The sequence below is a fragment of the Genypterus blacodes genome, unplaced genomic scaffold, assembly GCF_046128005.1.
Source record: "Genypterus blacodes isolate CSIRO-AG114 ecotype Tasmania unplaced genomic scaffold, CSIRO-AGI_Gbla_v1 ptg000058l_1, whole genome shotgun sequence".
NCBI lineage: Eukaryota > Metazoa > Chordata > Actinopteri > Ophidiiformes > Ophidiidae > Genypterus > Genypterus blacodes.
Genome location: NW_027466870.1, coordinates 365,520 through 382,752, shown reverse-complemented (window position 1 = coordinate 382,752; position 17,233 = coordinate 365,520). Strand labels below are relative to the sequence as shown.

The 17,233-nt window shown below is 46.4% G+C and overlaps 1 protein-coding gene across 1 annotated transcript in view; it reads left to right on the top strand.

Moving 5' to 3' along the window:
• ncanb (neurocan b) overlaps window positions 1-17,233 on the top strand; it is a 73,378-nt gene that overhangs the window by 22,796 nt on the left and 33,349 nt on the right. The window contains exons 8-9 of the mRNA XM_076153280.1: window positions 171-1,325; window positions 13,520-13,636. Coding sequence (XP_076009395.1) covers window positions 171-1,325; window positions 13,520-13,636 — 1,272 coding nt within the window. The remainder of the gene's footprint in view (window positions 1-170; window positions 1,326-13,519; window positions 13,637-17,233) is intronic.

The window sequence follows — 17,233 nt, the reverse complement described above, 5'->3', positions numbered from 1 at the left end:
TTTCCGTAATCACTTTAAAACTGTGTTTCCGATAAGAGTGTGAGGGGGCATCTCAATCAGTCAGCCAAGCATGACTTTTTAATTGGCCATTTCATAGCCATGAAATTAAATCCACCCCACTTACACAGAATCACATTAATTAGTCTGTTCTTTCTCTCTCTTCTCTATAGATTTCACTGAGTCTGGTCCCAGTGAGAGAACCACATCCAGTGAACATGTCAGCGTTTCCAGTCCCCTGGCTCCCAAAGGAGGTCCTCTGTCTTCTGTTCCAACCCCCAGCACTCAGCTGCAGTGGGCCATCAAATCTCTACAAGCCTCCAAAAAAGGAGGAAATGTGGTCTATGTGGGTAAAAGTTCCAGCTGGGAGCCGCTGGAGGCCAAAGCAGGGCCGCTGGAGGTGATGACCCTGCCTACATCCCTCCGACAGGACAACTTGGAAAACTATTCTGGTGAGGGTGGGGATCAGGATAAAGAGGGGGCCAGGGCTGCGTCAGGGGAGGAGAGGGAGACAGAGGGAAGTGGTGTGGGGAGCAACCTTCCTATCGGGGTTGGATTAAAAATCAGCACCCATAACCTGGAAAGTAAGAGTGTCAAACTCAATACTCAAACTGAGTCTTCACACCCTGGTGGCCGGAGTGAGACAGGGACTGTGGCAGAGTACACGACTCTGTCCGGGTGGCAACTTGTGGAACAGCCCACCACCCCACCTCTGGGCTCCCACGGGCCAGAGACGGCAGAGGAAGCCAGGGGAGAAACACTCTCTGTACTCCGGACCCTGGCCCCTGCACAGAGTGTAGAGGGCACATTCAATTCAGTGTTCACAACAAAGCACAACAAAGATCCAGCCGCTGGCACAGGCAGAAACGGCAGTCAAGGTGAAGACCTGACTGAGCTCCCGCCAAACTCTAACCTGACCCTGGCAGAGCTTCTGACAACCAGAGACACAAGGAGAACAGATCCTGCCACCACCCAAAGGTCACCCAACAGCTCCGACGCAGACGGCGAACCCATTTCCATTTCCTGGGTTGAGGCGGAGACGGAGGGACAGGTCCACCTCTCATCCACTCCCACACCCAGTGAGGGATCTGAGGCAACAATGGACTTCATTCAGCTGTCCACCCTCCCTCCTGACACCAAGGTCGGCATGACCGAAATGGAATCCAGGTCGGCGGTGTCGGAGTCATTCGTGGTTGGAAGCCGGTGGACGCCTTTCAAAGGGACAAAGCCGAAGTCGGAGGATACCCCGGCGACGACGGAGAAGAAATCCACCTACAATCCCTTCAGCTTCATCATTCCCAGCTGGGGCTTCGGGCTCAACCCATCAGGTACCATACATTATCATAATGTTGTGTGTGTCATTATCATATGAGGTTTATTTACATCCTCTACATTACTGCTGTCCTTAGGCGCCTCTTGTTCTTTCGTTCTACATCCCTCCTCTCTTTCTCCCTCTCACCCTGACAACCGTCACGCTTTCTGGTCCTTCCTTTGTACGATCGCATCCACTTTGTGTTCTTCTCTCACTTCCCAGGTTGACAGAGAGACAGGTAACGGTAGGTAGGCAGTGAGTGTTCGACCGGCTCGGTCTTAGTGAAGTCATAAGTGGGTCACAGTCGGTCCAATTAGGTGAACCAGGGGAGAGGCAGAGATCCTAGTTCTCAACAAATCAATGTAGACACAAACTACAAGATGGGACTCGTAATTGACTCAATTTTGTCTCCCTTTCTCGTTTGTTCATGTTCCGTAGCACTTACTCTCCTGTTCCTTTCAACTTTCTCCTCTTGAACTCGCTCCCGTTCACATTAACAGCAGCACCTCACTTGTCCCACGTGGCGGACAGCCTCTGGGTAAATGACGACGCCACGTCCGTGTTCTCAGGACTGTTTGGTTCGTTCTTGTCTCAATTTGAAATCGTAAACGGCCATAATTTGTTTACTTCTTGCTGAAATTCTGTGCCAACAAATATTTACATAGTGTTACTGCTAAACTAATGCCCCTGTTCAACCTTAGCTCAATGTTTTTGGCATTTTCTAGATGCCAAAAGGCAATTTAGAAATTAAGGGCAAAGAGCAGGAGTCATGCGGTGTTACATCAGTGTGTTTTCATAATGTGTAATGAGGTCACAGCACAAAGTAGCAACAGGTGACGCCAGTATGGATTCACCATTTACATTTGAATGAAGCCTGTTTATTTTAATGGTTATGAGAGTAACAGCAAAATAAAAAAAAAACAACCTTGATCTCAAATAGCATTCAAGAATAAATTTCACTCTACCAAAAGGAATGAAACATAATTGAGGGAGATTTGACTTCAACCAGCAAAAACAATATGTACTTATCTTCTCTTCATGCACGTTCAGCCTCTTGACTCCCATCACAAACATTACCCTGAGAAGTCACAACACTTTATCACCTGCAGTGTTTTCTCATTCATACCACCAGAGATCATTTTCTGAATATGATATCTTTTCCAAAAGGGCTGGCATTGATCAAGTGGTGTTTTCAACTTTGCTGTAGATTCTGGGGCAGCTGGATTGTCTGGCGTCTCCAATTTAATACCTGCAGTCAAACATTTTGACAAAACTGTCGCCTCAGTGGAAAGCACAGCAGCAAAGCGGTGACGGTGCGGTGTTGGCGCTGATTTGTTTTTCTGTCTCATAACTCTCTGTGTGAGAGTGAACACGACGCCTGATGCCATCGCTTTATTGGGCGATCATTGTCTGTAAGTGTGTCAATCACATTGATTTCTTCCAGAAAAAGTTTAGCTCCTGTAACTACAGCATGGCTTGTGTCCTGCTCAAGGGCACTTCAAGGGTGGAAGCTTGCCGGCACGGAGTCTTCATCACTGTACTATAAAGGAGCAGATAACAGGTACCACAGGAGTACATTTTTGGTCTTTATCAGTATTTCTGATATGGTGACATTTGAATGGAGCGAGTGGCCCTGCGCTCACCGAGTGATTAAAGCCCGAGTGCCCTTCCGCCGGGTGACCTTTTGTCGTTGTCAGTTATAGTGCAGATAAAATTACGGACGCGGTTTTGTGCCAATTACAGCGGGGTGATGGAGACGGAGAGGCGGGAGAGGATGGAAGGGAAGGGAAGGGAGAGGGAGAGGGAGAGAGTGAGAGGGAGGAGCGGGCAGAGAGGTGAGTATGTCCTACAAAGTGGTGAAGGTGGGAGTACATTACCTCAATCAACGATCAGCTGATGCACTAACACGGTCCATTGAGCTGTTCTGTTCCCTCTTTCCTTCTGCGCGAGCACCTGCATGAACACAGCATGCCAAATTTGTATCCACGTAAGCTTCAGTAATCAATCCAAGACGAACACAGACGGTGCTGGTAATGGTACGGCACCATATTTAATTCCTCTCTCAGATTGTGCATAATCCTGAAAAGCAAAGAAATAGTGTAATTTCGTTTTATTGCTGAAGGGAAGGTTGCTGTACTAAGTTTGTAATTCTGTGGAAAAAACACATAAGTTGGTTTCCACTCCAGCTCCTGTAACAACATTAAAGTAGTTTATAACCTGCCTCACGCTCCACAAGGTAAACATGCAGTTATGGGCTTCAGCGCTGGCACACGGACGTTAGGGTCGATCGAGCAGAAAGTGGGTACAGTGATCCGGGAGGTCTGGGCTTTCAATTACCTCCTTTGCCCTGATGCAGCATCTTCCACTTGGCAAACACTGCACGGTTTTGCCTCTGAGTTATGGCCGTCTTGACGAACGCTTTGTCGCAGGCTCAAGAAGGTTCAGACCTCCGGCGCATCAATAACAGCGAGACCTCAACCGAATTACAGTGTTAAATTTGGAAGGGAAGGAGACAGTGTGTGTGCGTGCGTGCGTGTGTGTGTGTGCAGTGAGAGGTCACACTTTCCATGCTGCATATAGAATTCTATTGATCGCTCTTCCTCTCTGACTCTTTTTTAAAATCCTTTTTTCCTCCCACTTTCTCTTCCCTGCCGGCATCTTTCTGACTCCTCCATTTTCCCTTTGTGTCTTTTACTGCTGCTCTGGTCATTGTTACGACTCTCTCTCTCAGGTGTAATATTTTGATAGCCTCCTGAACTCCAATGTGGTTTAACACCAGGCGATCGATGGGCCTGGTGTCCGAAGATATCCGTCCCCTTTTGCTGTCCCCAACCTCATCGGGATCCTTATCTCTGGGAAAGCTTGACACCGCCATCAAAGCGCCACCTCCCCTAAATCCGACCCGTGTTTCTTCACTCTCCCTCCACCGTCAATTTCTCTTCCTCTAGTTTCTCCTCCCTTCCTTTTCACGGTGTAATTCCTTCATTTTTCCGTATCAAACGCTCCTGCCGAGCCTAATCCCACCGCAATTGGCTGCTGCTTATTAAATGAATGGGGCGAACGTTGAAAGAGCGGCCTTGAGGGATGCGGGGCTCCGTTGCGATTTGCAATGAAGCGGCCGTTACACACCAGACTGTGCTGATTGAACATGTTTGGGTTTCTCCAAATCCTGTTAACTGGGGAAATAAGTACAATTTCACACAGCATTTAAATGTAAAATCTTGTTGGTTGATGCAGATGGTCAAATTTATGATTCATTAGAAATAGAGTTTAGTTCTAGACAAGTTGTGCCTCATCTAAGACGAGTTTATATGCATTTATTACTGTACGGGTCAGGATCAGTGAAGTTTGGTTTAAACATTAAAAAGTTGATGCAACCAACAACTGTTTTGTAATATTAGAAAGAAAATTTAGATGTTATTCGGCGAGTCTGAAAAATCCCCAAAAGCTGTCTTAAATAGACATTTTTACTGCTTGATAGAAAATGTTTTATTATCCTCGCCGCCACAACAAGACCCGGTGATTGCTCAGCCGCCAGGAGCCCCATCAGACATGGCTGTATTTTTTATTTTTCGCGATTGTATGACCCAGAGCTCCCATTATGGCAGATGAATGACTAAATCTCCTCATGGTTGGTAGAGGCGCCGCAGCAGTTTTTGGGGAAAACACATTTTGATGTTACTTTAGACGAATATTATCCTCCCCTCAGAAGATCAGTAGCAAAGGCGAAACCAAACTGTTGTGATGACTTCCGAAAGCAAAGTGGCATGCTGAATGTTGGGCTCCGGTTTTTTTCCCGCCTGCGGCAAATGCTTTTTAATCATGTATTTGTTTTATTGTGCCGTGTTTGAATGTGCACAAAGCCGCGCTCTGAGAGATTATTTTTACTTCTCCGACATTCAACTTTCTTTCTTCTCTTTTCTTTGAGGCGGACGTTTAGCGTGCTTTTTTTCGAAGACTTTTCCTATCCAAGGCAAGAGCAGTGAACATTTGTTGCTCTTGGTTTTTGGAGGAAGATGCAATAAACTTAATGAGGAAGCGGATGAAACCATGAAGAGTTTGTTAGAGTCTTGAGCTCTGATTTGATTGTTGCCGTTTTAATTCCGCCCCCTGTGTAAACCAGACAGGAACCTCCGCTGAGCCATATGTCACACCATTAAAACGCAGACAGTGATTCAGTGAGAAAGATTGTGCTTCTTTTTACTCTCCTTCCCAGATGAATCCCCTATCTTTGAGTTTTTATTGTTGGCTACAGCCTTGGGGCCCCCGAGGGTGCATGGAGTTTTATAAAGCAACGAACAACATCAGCTCTGTGTGCCGCCGACGAGCAAATGATATGAGGGATGGATGGAGACGGAGAGCTTGGCAGGGCGCTGTCAGAAGGAATAGAATCCTCGGTGTCGAGTTAGTCGAGACTAACTCGGTCTGGTCACACGTTAGAATGGAGCATTCAATCCCTATCAGATTATTTGTTGGGTATATGTTTCCCTTAACTGAAAGAGTTTTTCCACTACTGGCAGGTGTGTAACCCTTGGAGGAGGGGGGGGGACAAACAGCCCTGTGTGCCGCACTCTTTACCTCTAAATGAAATGAATTGTAACCGCAGGGAAAAGGCTCGACTCGGAGAGGGGATCTAGATTCAAGAAAGAGAAAGGGGAATGCGGCACAGGTAATCAGTCCAGAGAAATGCAAACAAATCCAACAAGGGGAAGGAAAAGAACAGTTTGAGGTTAAAGGAAAGGGAAAAACAAGGAATAATACTGGAACGCTCGATACAAAGATGAACAGGCCCAGCGGGAGTAGATCACATAGACTCAATACGCGAGGGAGGAAACGATAAAGAGGGGCAGGCGATACTAATCAGGGCAGGGCAGACAGTAAATGAAATATATACTGTATGTGCCATTTCATAAGAGTTTAATTCCATGAGTTGTTAGTTGTGCGTCTTCCTTCTCCACTTCCTAACTCCACACTGAAACAGAGCTCCCTGCCATCAAGGTAAACGGTGAAGTGTAAGATTTCAAAATTAGATTTTTTTTTCCTCATAGCTACAGAGGAGTGGCACCAGCGCCACGGCGGGGATGAGTGCACCCAGCCGGGGCGTGGGGCTGCCAGCTCGCCTGACTGACTTCCCTCCCCCGCACTGTGGAAGGCAGAGCGGAGCTGAGCTGAGAGGGTGTTTGGCTCCCAGCGTCAGTCACAATGCATCACGCAGTTACCAGCCCACGTTGGGTGAAAGGGTGGATGAGTCGCTTCATGTAAGGCATGTCACTGGCACCCACAGAGATGTCCCATGGGGCGAGAACTCACGGATGGCACAAATGAAGAGTGTCTAGGGAGAAAATGTTTCTGAAGGAGGCTGCGAACGTGTGAATTACAGTATCTATCTCCGAGCCAAATGGTGACAGAGGCTGGGATGAGTTTGTGAGGCTACGGTAACTGCTTCTTTTCAGGTATAGTGTGTCCAGGGAGTGCAAGGGCATAGGGAGGTCATGTAAAGTAGTTCTTCTGTGAGGAGTTTCAAACTAGTCTCCTGGCACTCCTCTGCCCGGAGCCTGATTCTCCTAATAGTGCTGCTCTGCTGTCAGAACAGCTACTTGATGGTGACCACAGTGGAAGGAGTTTGTGATCCCACGTGTGTGTGTGTGTGGACTACATTTGCCTATTAGAAATACCAGAACTGCACACTTAACTCTAAATCCCTCAGTGAATCAGACTTCATAGCAATCATTCACAGATACGTGTTCATTGCACCGTAGCATCACTTCCTATGCATAACACGTTCATATCAAGCAAAGGCACAGGGACCATTTCCTCTGCAGGTCACATGTTGATAATTGGCCAAGGTGGGGATGTGGTTGATATTTGCTTTTCTCGATATGCGTAATAGAAGAACCAGCACAGGTGAGCGAGAAGACGGTGGAGAAACCCTAAGTGGACAGAATGTGTTTGTGACGATAAGGCAGGACGGAGTATTTTCCCGCCGCTCTGACAGTCCAGATAATGCAATTTATTTAGCACGAGCAGCGACGCCACAAGTGCCGCTCTTGTAACAATAGACCGCCAATTTCTCAGTCACTCTCGGCCGTGCGGGCGCGCCGAACTGGATTGTAGTGAATTGCTGGCAGGTTATCCCTCCCTGGTTTTATCCGGCGTGATGCAAGGTCCTCAAGGTGCACCAGGTCTGCATCAGCAACTTTCTGCTGCCTCGGGCTGCTGGCTCCACAGCTAATTGCGTGTGGATGTGTGTGTGTGTATGTGTGTTCGGAATCATAATCTTTTTTGGAAGAACATTTTATCAAGGGTGAAGGAGCAAAATAGAAAGATTGTATAACAGTGATGAGGATGATGTAAAACTTGAATCAGAATGATGCAACCCATGCCTACGGTCTGGATGAAATGTATTTAGTATTTAGAATATATGCATTATAAGATAAGTCACTGACACTAGACTTTATCTGGTTTCATCTCCACCATCCAATCCTCCTAACCATGCAGCCTTCTAAGGATACATGGTTGTAAATCAATAACACTGCTAGATAAATAAATAATAACTTGGATCAGATTAATAGATTGGGAAGGTTTTAATAGATTATATGTAGAGTATGTTGGAGGGCTATGGTGGACATTACAGACACACACACACACACACTTTGCTCTGTATATGGACCCAGACATAGGGCACCCACCGCATGCTGGTCAGGGAGACAGAAATAGCTGCTCCCTCCCCTGCAGTGCTCATCAATCCTAGTTTGTCAGCGGCTGCTTCGCTACAGCTCGATGCAGTAATCACATGGCTACACCTGCTCCATCTTCAGACCTTCTCCTATAAGATATGAGCACATTCCCCAACAGTTTAAGGAAGGCATCCGCTGCTTTTAAAGGGGTCAGGTTGGGTGCGAGCTCAATTTTGGCAAGTAGCTGACGTGCCGAGTGTCTATGAATGCTGACTTCATAGCAGCTCCAGTTACGCCCAGTGAGTGAATGGGCTATCTGATCTCTGGTGTTGACAGGCATGAAAAACAGGATCAAGTGTTCCAGGATCAAGTATTACTCTTATTCATTCCGTGTACTGATTTTGTAAGTGAGCCTTTGGATTCATGGTGCTGTGTGTGTTGTCCTTTACAATCCCCACCATCATAATTCATCTTTATTCACATTGTGCTTCACTATATCAGTTGTCTTGCTATGATGTGGTTGAAAACAAAAGTATCTTCCCTAAAAGCCTCTGACCCCCCCTCATGTGAGTCTCTTCATAGTGTAGACTGGCAGTTGTGCACAGTGGGGTTAAAAGGCAGCGCTGCAGACCTGCCTCCATTTAGACCAGGAGTGCTGACCCTATCAGTTTTTACTTACGACCAGTGTCAGCCGGGCAATAGAGGGCAGGGCTGTATCCGGCTATGAGGTCATTCGGGTCCAGACCCTGGTAATTATTTCAGAGAGAAAATAAAAACTCAGCTCCACTCCAGGTTCATCAGCCGGGTGTAAACCACCACACACAGTCAATACTTCAACTGTCAAAACTATACAGGAATAGGTCACAAAGCAAGTCAGGTGTTCTCGCTCCAAAACAAGCAAACCTGGACTGAACCCCCTATTGTTGCTGTACAGTTTTATTTTGTACATTTGTGCTATAGAAAGATGCACAAAAAAGCAAATGGGCTGTGCTTGTAGGTGTAATTCTGGTCCAATTTCTTCTCATTTTTGCTGCTCGTGGATTGGCTTTACAGGTATATAGTCTTTAAATCATTCGGCAATAAAAAGCTGCAGAGTTTCATATACTAGTCCCCACTGCATGCTGGTGAGTGGACAAAGATTGGTTTGTCCAACTTACTGAGAAGACTCAGACTGACTCCTGGGGCAGGAGAGAGATGGCCGTAGTTAAGAAGAAGAAGCACTGCAACTAACAAACAAACGTAACCTCTGCCTCTCTCCATCTCTCTCTAACTCTCTCTACTTTCCTCTTGCACTTTCCCGACCCCTCTCGCTTCCGCCTTCACAACAACGGTAAACCAATCACGCTGAAGTAATCGGGGATTGCACTTGGGTCCGCGTCTCTGTGCCGGAGAGGAGCTCTATCTATATGTCAGCCGAATTGGGTTTCCTGTTCCCCACGGTGCGTATTCAGCTCGACCCGGCAGTAATTGTAGCTCATCTGCGGTCTGTGACTTGGATCATATGCCTACCTGTGTGTGTGTCTGCCTTTCGGTTTGTCCATCTTGTCAGAGGAGAGATGGAAAGTTGGAGTCATACAGGTCAGATGATCATTAGGATTAGACTTTGGCAAAGGTCTAATGGCAGTCATTATAAAATTGACATCAATTACTGCAGGTAATATGTTGTTCTCATTTAACCTGCTTGAAATTCAGAGTGGTCCAGTCTATACATTGCCTGGCATACAGCAGCTGTCTGTAACATTGTGGAGTGGGTGGAGTTTGCCTCCACCTCCATCCTTCCTGCTGCAGTTCTGCCTCCAAAACTCCCAAGAACATGAGACACGCTGACACTTGTGGTTGTGATTCCCCCTGTGGTAGCTGATGGTATTTCTGGGGTATTTTTTTTATTATTCAGATGTTTTTCCCAAATCAGAATCCATCATTAGGAGGCCCTCCAGAGAGGTGATATTTCTCACACAGCTCTCTGCTCCTCCAAAGTACGCACAGAGAGTCATTATTTCACAGGAGCGAGGAGTTAGGAGATATGTCACGTCTACTTTACACGACTCGCAGCAGCGTCGGAAGCACTTTCACTGATACACCCATATATTATAAATGCCATTCTGGCTCCACTTCACCACTAAACGCATATCAAACACGTAGAACATATATAACACAAACGCTCACTGCAGCAAAAGGGACGACGTGAATATAAGAACCATGTCTATGCTGTTTTCGATCCACGCTTTGCAGTTGAAGGCAGCTGTCATGTGACGCACAGGGTCGTGTGTGCGCTTCAGTACCTTTTTTAGAGATGTAATATTTAAATTGTTTAAAGAACAGGCCTTGCCGGGACCTGCTGATGGCTTATCACACTGGTAGAGGGGGGTAACACTTGGAACAGGCTGAAGCATGATTCCCTCGTCTCAGCCAAGCTATTACAAGGTTCAGTAAGTCTACGTGTAGCAATGCAGACGGTGATAAGCAAGTGTGTGTACTGTAGGTGTAAGTGTGTGTGTGAAACATGTATTCATGCGATGAGTTCAGTGTGCAGCTTTCAAACGTCAGGCATTATCACAGAGAGTGGAGCATTAGGGAATAGCATGGGGCTTGTAAGAATGTAAGGATGACCCTAAAGAGCAGGACAATGTCAAACAGTATTCTAAAAAAAGAGCACAGGACTGAAGATTTGTCAGGCAATGTGCTGAGTGTGAGGGAGGACGAGTTTGTGCAATCCATCTACACTTACGACTTTAATAAGGCTTAAATTTAGGATCTCTCTTTTTATGTCTGCCTGTATCCACCTTTATGTCTCTGCTATCTCATTTAACTCAGCCAGCCTCCGCTCTTCCTCGCCACATCGCTCGCTTTTCTCACACTCTGGCGCTGTTGTGCGTTAATTCTTTCTCTGTGAGGGACGGAAAGAAAGAAAGAAAGAGACAATTGGAATAGAGGGAGTGGCCTATTTTAAGACCAGTGTGTAATTAATCATAAGTGAGCGGCAAGAGGGAGGAAATGTATAATAGCTCCCTCTGTCTCCTTCTATCCCTCCTTCGCTGACATCTCTCTCTCGCTCCCTCTCTCTCTCTGCCATATGCTTTTTACTATTTTAGTCTCCCTTGCTGCAGCACCAATGTGCACACTGAGTAATACACAACAAAGCTTACACCCACTGCTTATTATTATAATCTATCCAAACAAGGGGAAATATTATCAAACATGATGTGGCAGATCTTCTCTTATTAGATTATCTGAAGTACTCGTCTTTTTAGAGATCTAGGCGGCAAATGGTGCTGAACATGTCGTCGCTAAGTCCACAGATTGGATCGATGCCCGATTCTGCTACAGGATATGAGTTTAGATCTCAGTGGGTATTACTGCAGACGACCCAACCGCCATCTATGGCTGAGGAAAAGTCCATCTCATGTCATTATCAGTTATTCTTTACCGGGCAAACAACGTCCCCCTGATTCTTAAGAGCCGATATGTTTCATTATAACTGTTATCTTGCGCATTGTGTTGATAATAAAACTACACCATAATAATCCACATGGCAACACAGGCAGTCGCAGGGGAAGTGATCAAGCTGGCCATCTCCAAAATCAGCAACACCTTTTTCACTCCCACATTTGATGATGTGATGCAGAGTTTAGAAAAAATTTGTTCAGATGGGATTTAATATCAAAGGTTCTTAAGATTAGTCGTGTCGCCGGAATGTCCTTGTGCGTCCTTTTTTGTTTATGGATGTTCAAAAGCTCGTGCGGAAGACCAAAGTACCACAATTTGTTATATTTAGAATTTAATTTATTGCCTGTTTCATTCAATTGTTCTTATACGTTTTGAGATCATTTCACACACACTCACACACAACCGCCACGTAAAACGTCACCTTGATCCCACAAAAACACTGAATTTCACAGTGGATTAGAAAGAAACGGCCGTATGGAATTGAAAGTAATAGCTTTTGTAAATGCGGCGTATAAGCCACCGTGACATCCATATTGTCCAAAATGTCAGATTGTGATCATTGGGATTTGCTACGCAGGCTGTGTGTGTGTTTGTGTGTGTGTGTGTGTGTGCGTGTGTGCGTGTGCGTGTGTAGGCCAGGTTTAAATCAAACTTTTCGTATCACATTGCGTCTCACACCCTAACTTGCCTGAGGAGCAGAGTGGTGAAATGAGCTTTGGGTTCTTGCGGGTCAGTCATCTGAAGAGGCTGCAGACAGGAGGGATGGATGCATGAACGGATGGATGGATGATGATGGACACTAACAGCTCATTCACCGCCCCAGCTTCCTCCCATTACCTGACCCCTTTGTGACCCGAGCAGGTGGCCACATTACCATTCCGTGGCGCCTCTTACACGGCACTTGCAGATCCCAGCATCTCCGTCGGCGCATCATTAACCTCCCGGCAATGTATGTTTCCAAATCACGTACTGCGATGTTGTTTTTCCCCCCCTTCTGCTGTTGATTTAAGACATGAGCTTTATCTCTAATGGTTTTCCTCATTTGGCAAGTCACTTTTATGTATTTTCAAAGGCAGCGTTTCAGTCGCCTCTCCTGCCCAGTGTATCAACATCAGGCTCTCTGCCGCAGTGGGAGTCTGTCAGTCTGCTTCACAGGAAATTGAACACATTCCCATTACGGCTCACCAGCAGGCACGAGTCAGGGTCACACAAAGATGGGAAACGCATGCAAATATACGCTGCACACACACGTAAACGGCAGTATTTCCCACTTTCCCGGGGAGCTACGTACCTCTATCTCCCCACTCATACATCATTAAGTGAGTCTTAGTGTTATTATGGAGAAGATGCAGTGTATTAGATGGCCTGGCAGATTGTGTCAGGGGCTGGAATCCTATCAGCACCGGATAATAAAAAGCTACTTAATCTGGCCAGTTCCCCACAGTGCGACTCTGCGCCCGGAATGAGAAAACACACACGCCCGGATGTACTCTAACCGTCCTTGTCAACCCTCCTCCTCTGTGTGTCCCACCCGAAAATAGTAGAGCAATAATCACGACTTAATCTTCTCAATCTCTGCCATTCATCCCCCAAAAACATTTCCCTTGAAGAGCTTTAGAGTTATAGCCCCGCAGTGTGTAATGTGTTTATTACTGTCTCCGTAACACAGTAATGTGCCATAAAGAGGTGCCCGCCAGTATGCCTGACTGGGCAATGATAGGCTAATTTACGAGGGACCTTGGCTCATCAGTCGGACCTGGTTTTGCGAGTAAAGAGGTACGGGGGGGGGAAATGACACCAGAGGGTCGGAGCGACACATCGTCCTTCGTCTGCCGAGCGTTGGTTGTGATAAACGGGTGTGACAGATGCAACAACAGCCAACCCATCACCTTTTGGAAAAAGCATGGGAGGAGGGAGGAGTCTGGCTACTGTCTGCACCCTCTGCCCCAGAGACGAGTGAGGAGGGGACCCGTCATGCTCCGTCTACTTTTAAACAGCTTTTGTAATGCTCTTTCTTTGTAGGAAATGAATTATAAACACGCATTAGTATCTTGTCAGTTAACCTCCTTTCCTACTCTCTTCCCAGTTGAGAGCAACCCGTGCCAAACCAACCCCTGTCTCCACGGTGGGAGCTGCCTGCAGGAGGGCGATGGCTACAGCTGCTACTGTCCACAGGGCTTCTCTGGAGAGAGCTGCGAGATCGGTGAGTCACATCCAGGTCAAGGTCCAAACAGGCAGACCTCAGAGGTCAGCATGCACCGCACAGATGCTTTGTCACGGCGGCATATGGGAGAGTGAGACCGGCATATGTTTGGGGTAACATTTACCAGATGCAATGAAAATCCGGCTGGCAAGTGTTTCCCTGTGTGGAAGCCGTTTATGGGAGCGCATTACTCTTTGTAGGACTCATGTGAACCAGAAACTAAAAGCACCTCACCCAGCAGGTCCAGGAGGTTTGTTGTGCATGGGATGTCCAGCCAGATGTGACAGACTGCTGAAAGAGTGTGTGTGTGTGTGTGTGTGTGTGTGTGTGCGTGTGCGTGCGTGCGTGAGCGAGCAGCAGAGGAGCGATGAGCTCAGTGAGGGGTGGAGCGGCTGGTGAGAGTGCTGAGCTGCTGTGGGTGAGAGGAAGAAGCAGAGCAGACTTTTACAGGAAACATCAGACTGACTTTGAATGAGACATGTTGGAAAATCAGCAAACCCTGCCGGGGTTGACTGAGCTTTAACACATCAGTGTGTACAAAGTGGGTGTTGGCGGTGCAGAGTCTGGCCTTCACTCCAGCTCTGGCTCCTGGCCAAAGTATCGCAGTAAATATAACATAATAGCTGCATGTTGTGTGGCCTACAGGGAGCATCTCTGGCTTTAAATCCTGTTTTTTTGCTGTTTGTGTGTTTTGTGCAGAGGCCTGATAGTAAACCCAAGAGTATGTTGTTATTGTTATTATATCTGAAATCACTTTTGGGATGAAGTATAAACCATCCTTATTTCTGTTTCTCGTAATGGTTAGAGTCTCAGGGGCACAGATTTATCTCCAGGTGTTGTAAACAGTGAAGCCACTTGGACGATCTGGCTTTTTAGGTCGATGCTTATGGACAGAGGTCAAGGATCAGGGGTCAAGGGTCACAATGCGCAAAGTGTCCTAAGTCTGATTAAGTACAATCGTTACTTTTTTTCCCCAAGCATATACATCATGTGACATGGGCCGTGTCTTTGCATTAATACCATTGGAGATCGATCAACATTATGAAGTTGGATCAATACTTGGTGACGAATGCATGTTAACGGCATGAATTAGACTTTGTTAGGATCTGCTGCAGCACATTTAGCTTTCTGAGTTACACCAACGTGAATAGATTTTAAAAGCCACTGGAGGGAATGAAGACAATCTGATTCCTTCATTTAATGTTTGTTTGTCTGTGCTTCAGCTTTTGCCTGAGCAGTGTTTAATTGCCTTTTGGTCTTGGTGATATTGTGTAATGTTGATTGTGGCGCTCAGTAGCTGGATGCTGGCAGTATTAATCACAGCCAAAAGCAAACAGGTTAATTGCAAGTCGCAAAAAACTCTTGAGCCCAACATGAGCCTACAGCTGTTATTGACTAACATTCACTCTCTCTCCCATTTCACATCTGCAGCTCACATACTCTTCAGCTTCTCATTTGTGTGTTTGACAGTCCTGAAGACCCGACCAGTGTAATGTTTGTTTGAGCTGTTACTTCTGTTGCATTTACTCTCCGTTCAGTGATGTAAACCAAATTCTATCAGTTTATCACTTTAATACAACAGTGTGTAACTAGTACAAATCCTTATTTCATAACTACAAGTCGAACTCGCAGTTGTGTATCCAGCCCTGACACTGACAACACGGTGCCTATGCTAACAGGGTTAGAAATGGGTTAAAACTCCATCGCTCCTTCAAGAATCTAAAGCTGGAGCAGTTTGTTCTCTAATTCGTGAGTGATTCATTTGAACAGCTAAGATAAATTATTGCTTTCTATTTCCTCGCTCCCTTCCTACAAGCGAAATCTCATTTGTTTGACAGCGGCTGCTATTTATTTTCGGTTCAAATGTGGTTTGTTTGTGGAGAAACTACATTAACCAGTCTCGGCCTATCTCTGAGCGAGGGGGCAACAAATCACAGCCGCTCCTAAATGGAGCTGGAGTTAGAAAATTATTCCTGCCTCACTGGTTTGTTCTTCAGAAACGCCTCAATCAGCCCGTCAGTCACTCAGGGAAGTCGGTAGAGAAGAAAAAGAGGAGGTACAGCCGTCGGCTCAAGCAAATCTGTGAACAATTCATCTAGACTGAGCTACCATACAGAAAGAAAAGTGGCGACGCAATCATCTTAAAGGACAGAATGATTACTGATTACACCATTCTCTTTCCATCATCGTCCATCTCCTCTTTCTTGTCTCCCAGCGTAGACGCCAACAATCTGGTCATCTCTTTTGTTTTCCACTCCATTCCCCTCTTCCTCCCGGCCGTCACCCCTCACCAGCATCGCCTCTGCTCCTCCTCCTCTTCCGCCATCTCGTACCACTCGGCTCAAATCGGTCAGAATCGACAAAATTGAAACGCCACAATTGGAAATCCAAAGGCGTCCCTTATCTTCATGTGGTATCTTCACTGTCAGACAAACGTTGCCATCAGTCAATCAACTCCCCAGGTCCACTTCTGCTAAATAAATTGAAAAGCTCCGTGTTCAAACTGGGTGCAGAGCCGTGTGTGTCCTCCGGCACACCTGTTTATTTACTTTTGACTTCCCTCCCAAGCTCACTGGACTTGTTTCTATTCACAGTGATTAGATCTGAATCTCTCCCTCCCTTATTCCTTCTCTTTCCCCTTGCTCTACATCCCTCCTCTGCGCGCTCTCTCTTTCTCTCTCTCTCTCTCTCTCTGTACTACCACATTCTCTGTATTTCATCGTCTTCTCTGTATCTGCATGTACTCACTCCCCTCGTTCTTGTGTTCCGTCCCACGCGCTTTCAATTTTTATTTATTTTCTGAATCCTGCCATTCTCGCTTGTTCTACCGTCAATCTGTTCATTCCTGCCGGTTCCCTTCCCTCCTCCTCTTCCTCCTCCCGCCCCTCCAGCGAGATGCTCTTTGTTGCGACCTGGCAGTGTATTAAAATTGCTCTGCAGTGCAGTGATTGGGGTGAACGCCGGCCCCCCCAGCATTCCTCCCAAATAACACATTTCATTTCCCGCCACACTTCCTTACTCGTCCTCGCAAACCCCTAACCTCCTCCCTTCCCTCACTTCTGCGCTTCCGTCTCTCTCTCTCCCCCCTTCTTTCCCTCTATTTCCCTGTCAAAGGCCAGTGCAATTATTCATACGGCTCTGTATCCATGCATAAAATGAAAATTCAAGCTCACGCGCTCGCTCACCTGCATACTTGAACTGCCAGTACGGCCACAAGGCTGTGCACCACAATGATCTACTCCATGTTCATCTCTCACTCTCTCTCTCTCTCCCCCACACACACTCATGCCCGTTTGGCCGTACCCGATGTAAAGCCAATATGTACCCAAGACTATATGAAGTGCTAATGCATTAATCGAGTCTCGAGTCTGTAGCACGTTGAGATTGTTTTTAACTATGAAAAGTGCTCTACAAATAAAATGTATTATTATTATTATTATTATTATTAAAGAGGCGAAGAAACCGCTCCCCACTGGGTTTCTGTGTTAGCTAATGCCTCCATCGGGACCCACTCGCCTCCTTCAAACATGTGATTGAGCTCTAAAGATTCACAAGCTCAAAGGCTATTAATAGTGCTGCCCCCTAACCCACCCTACC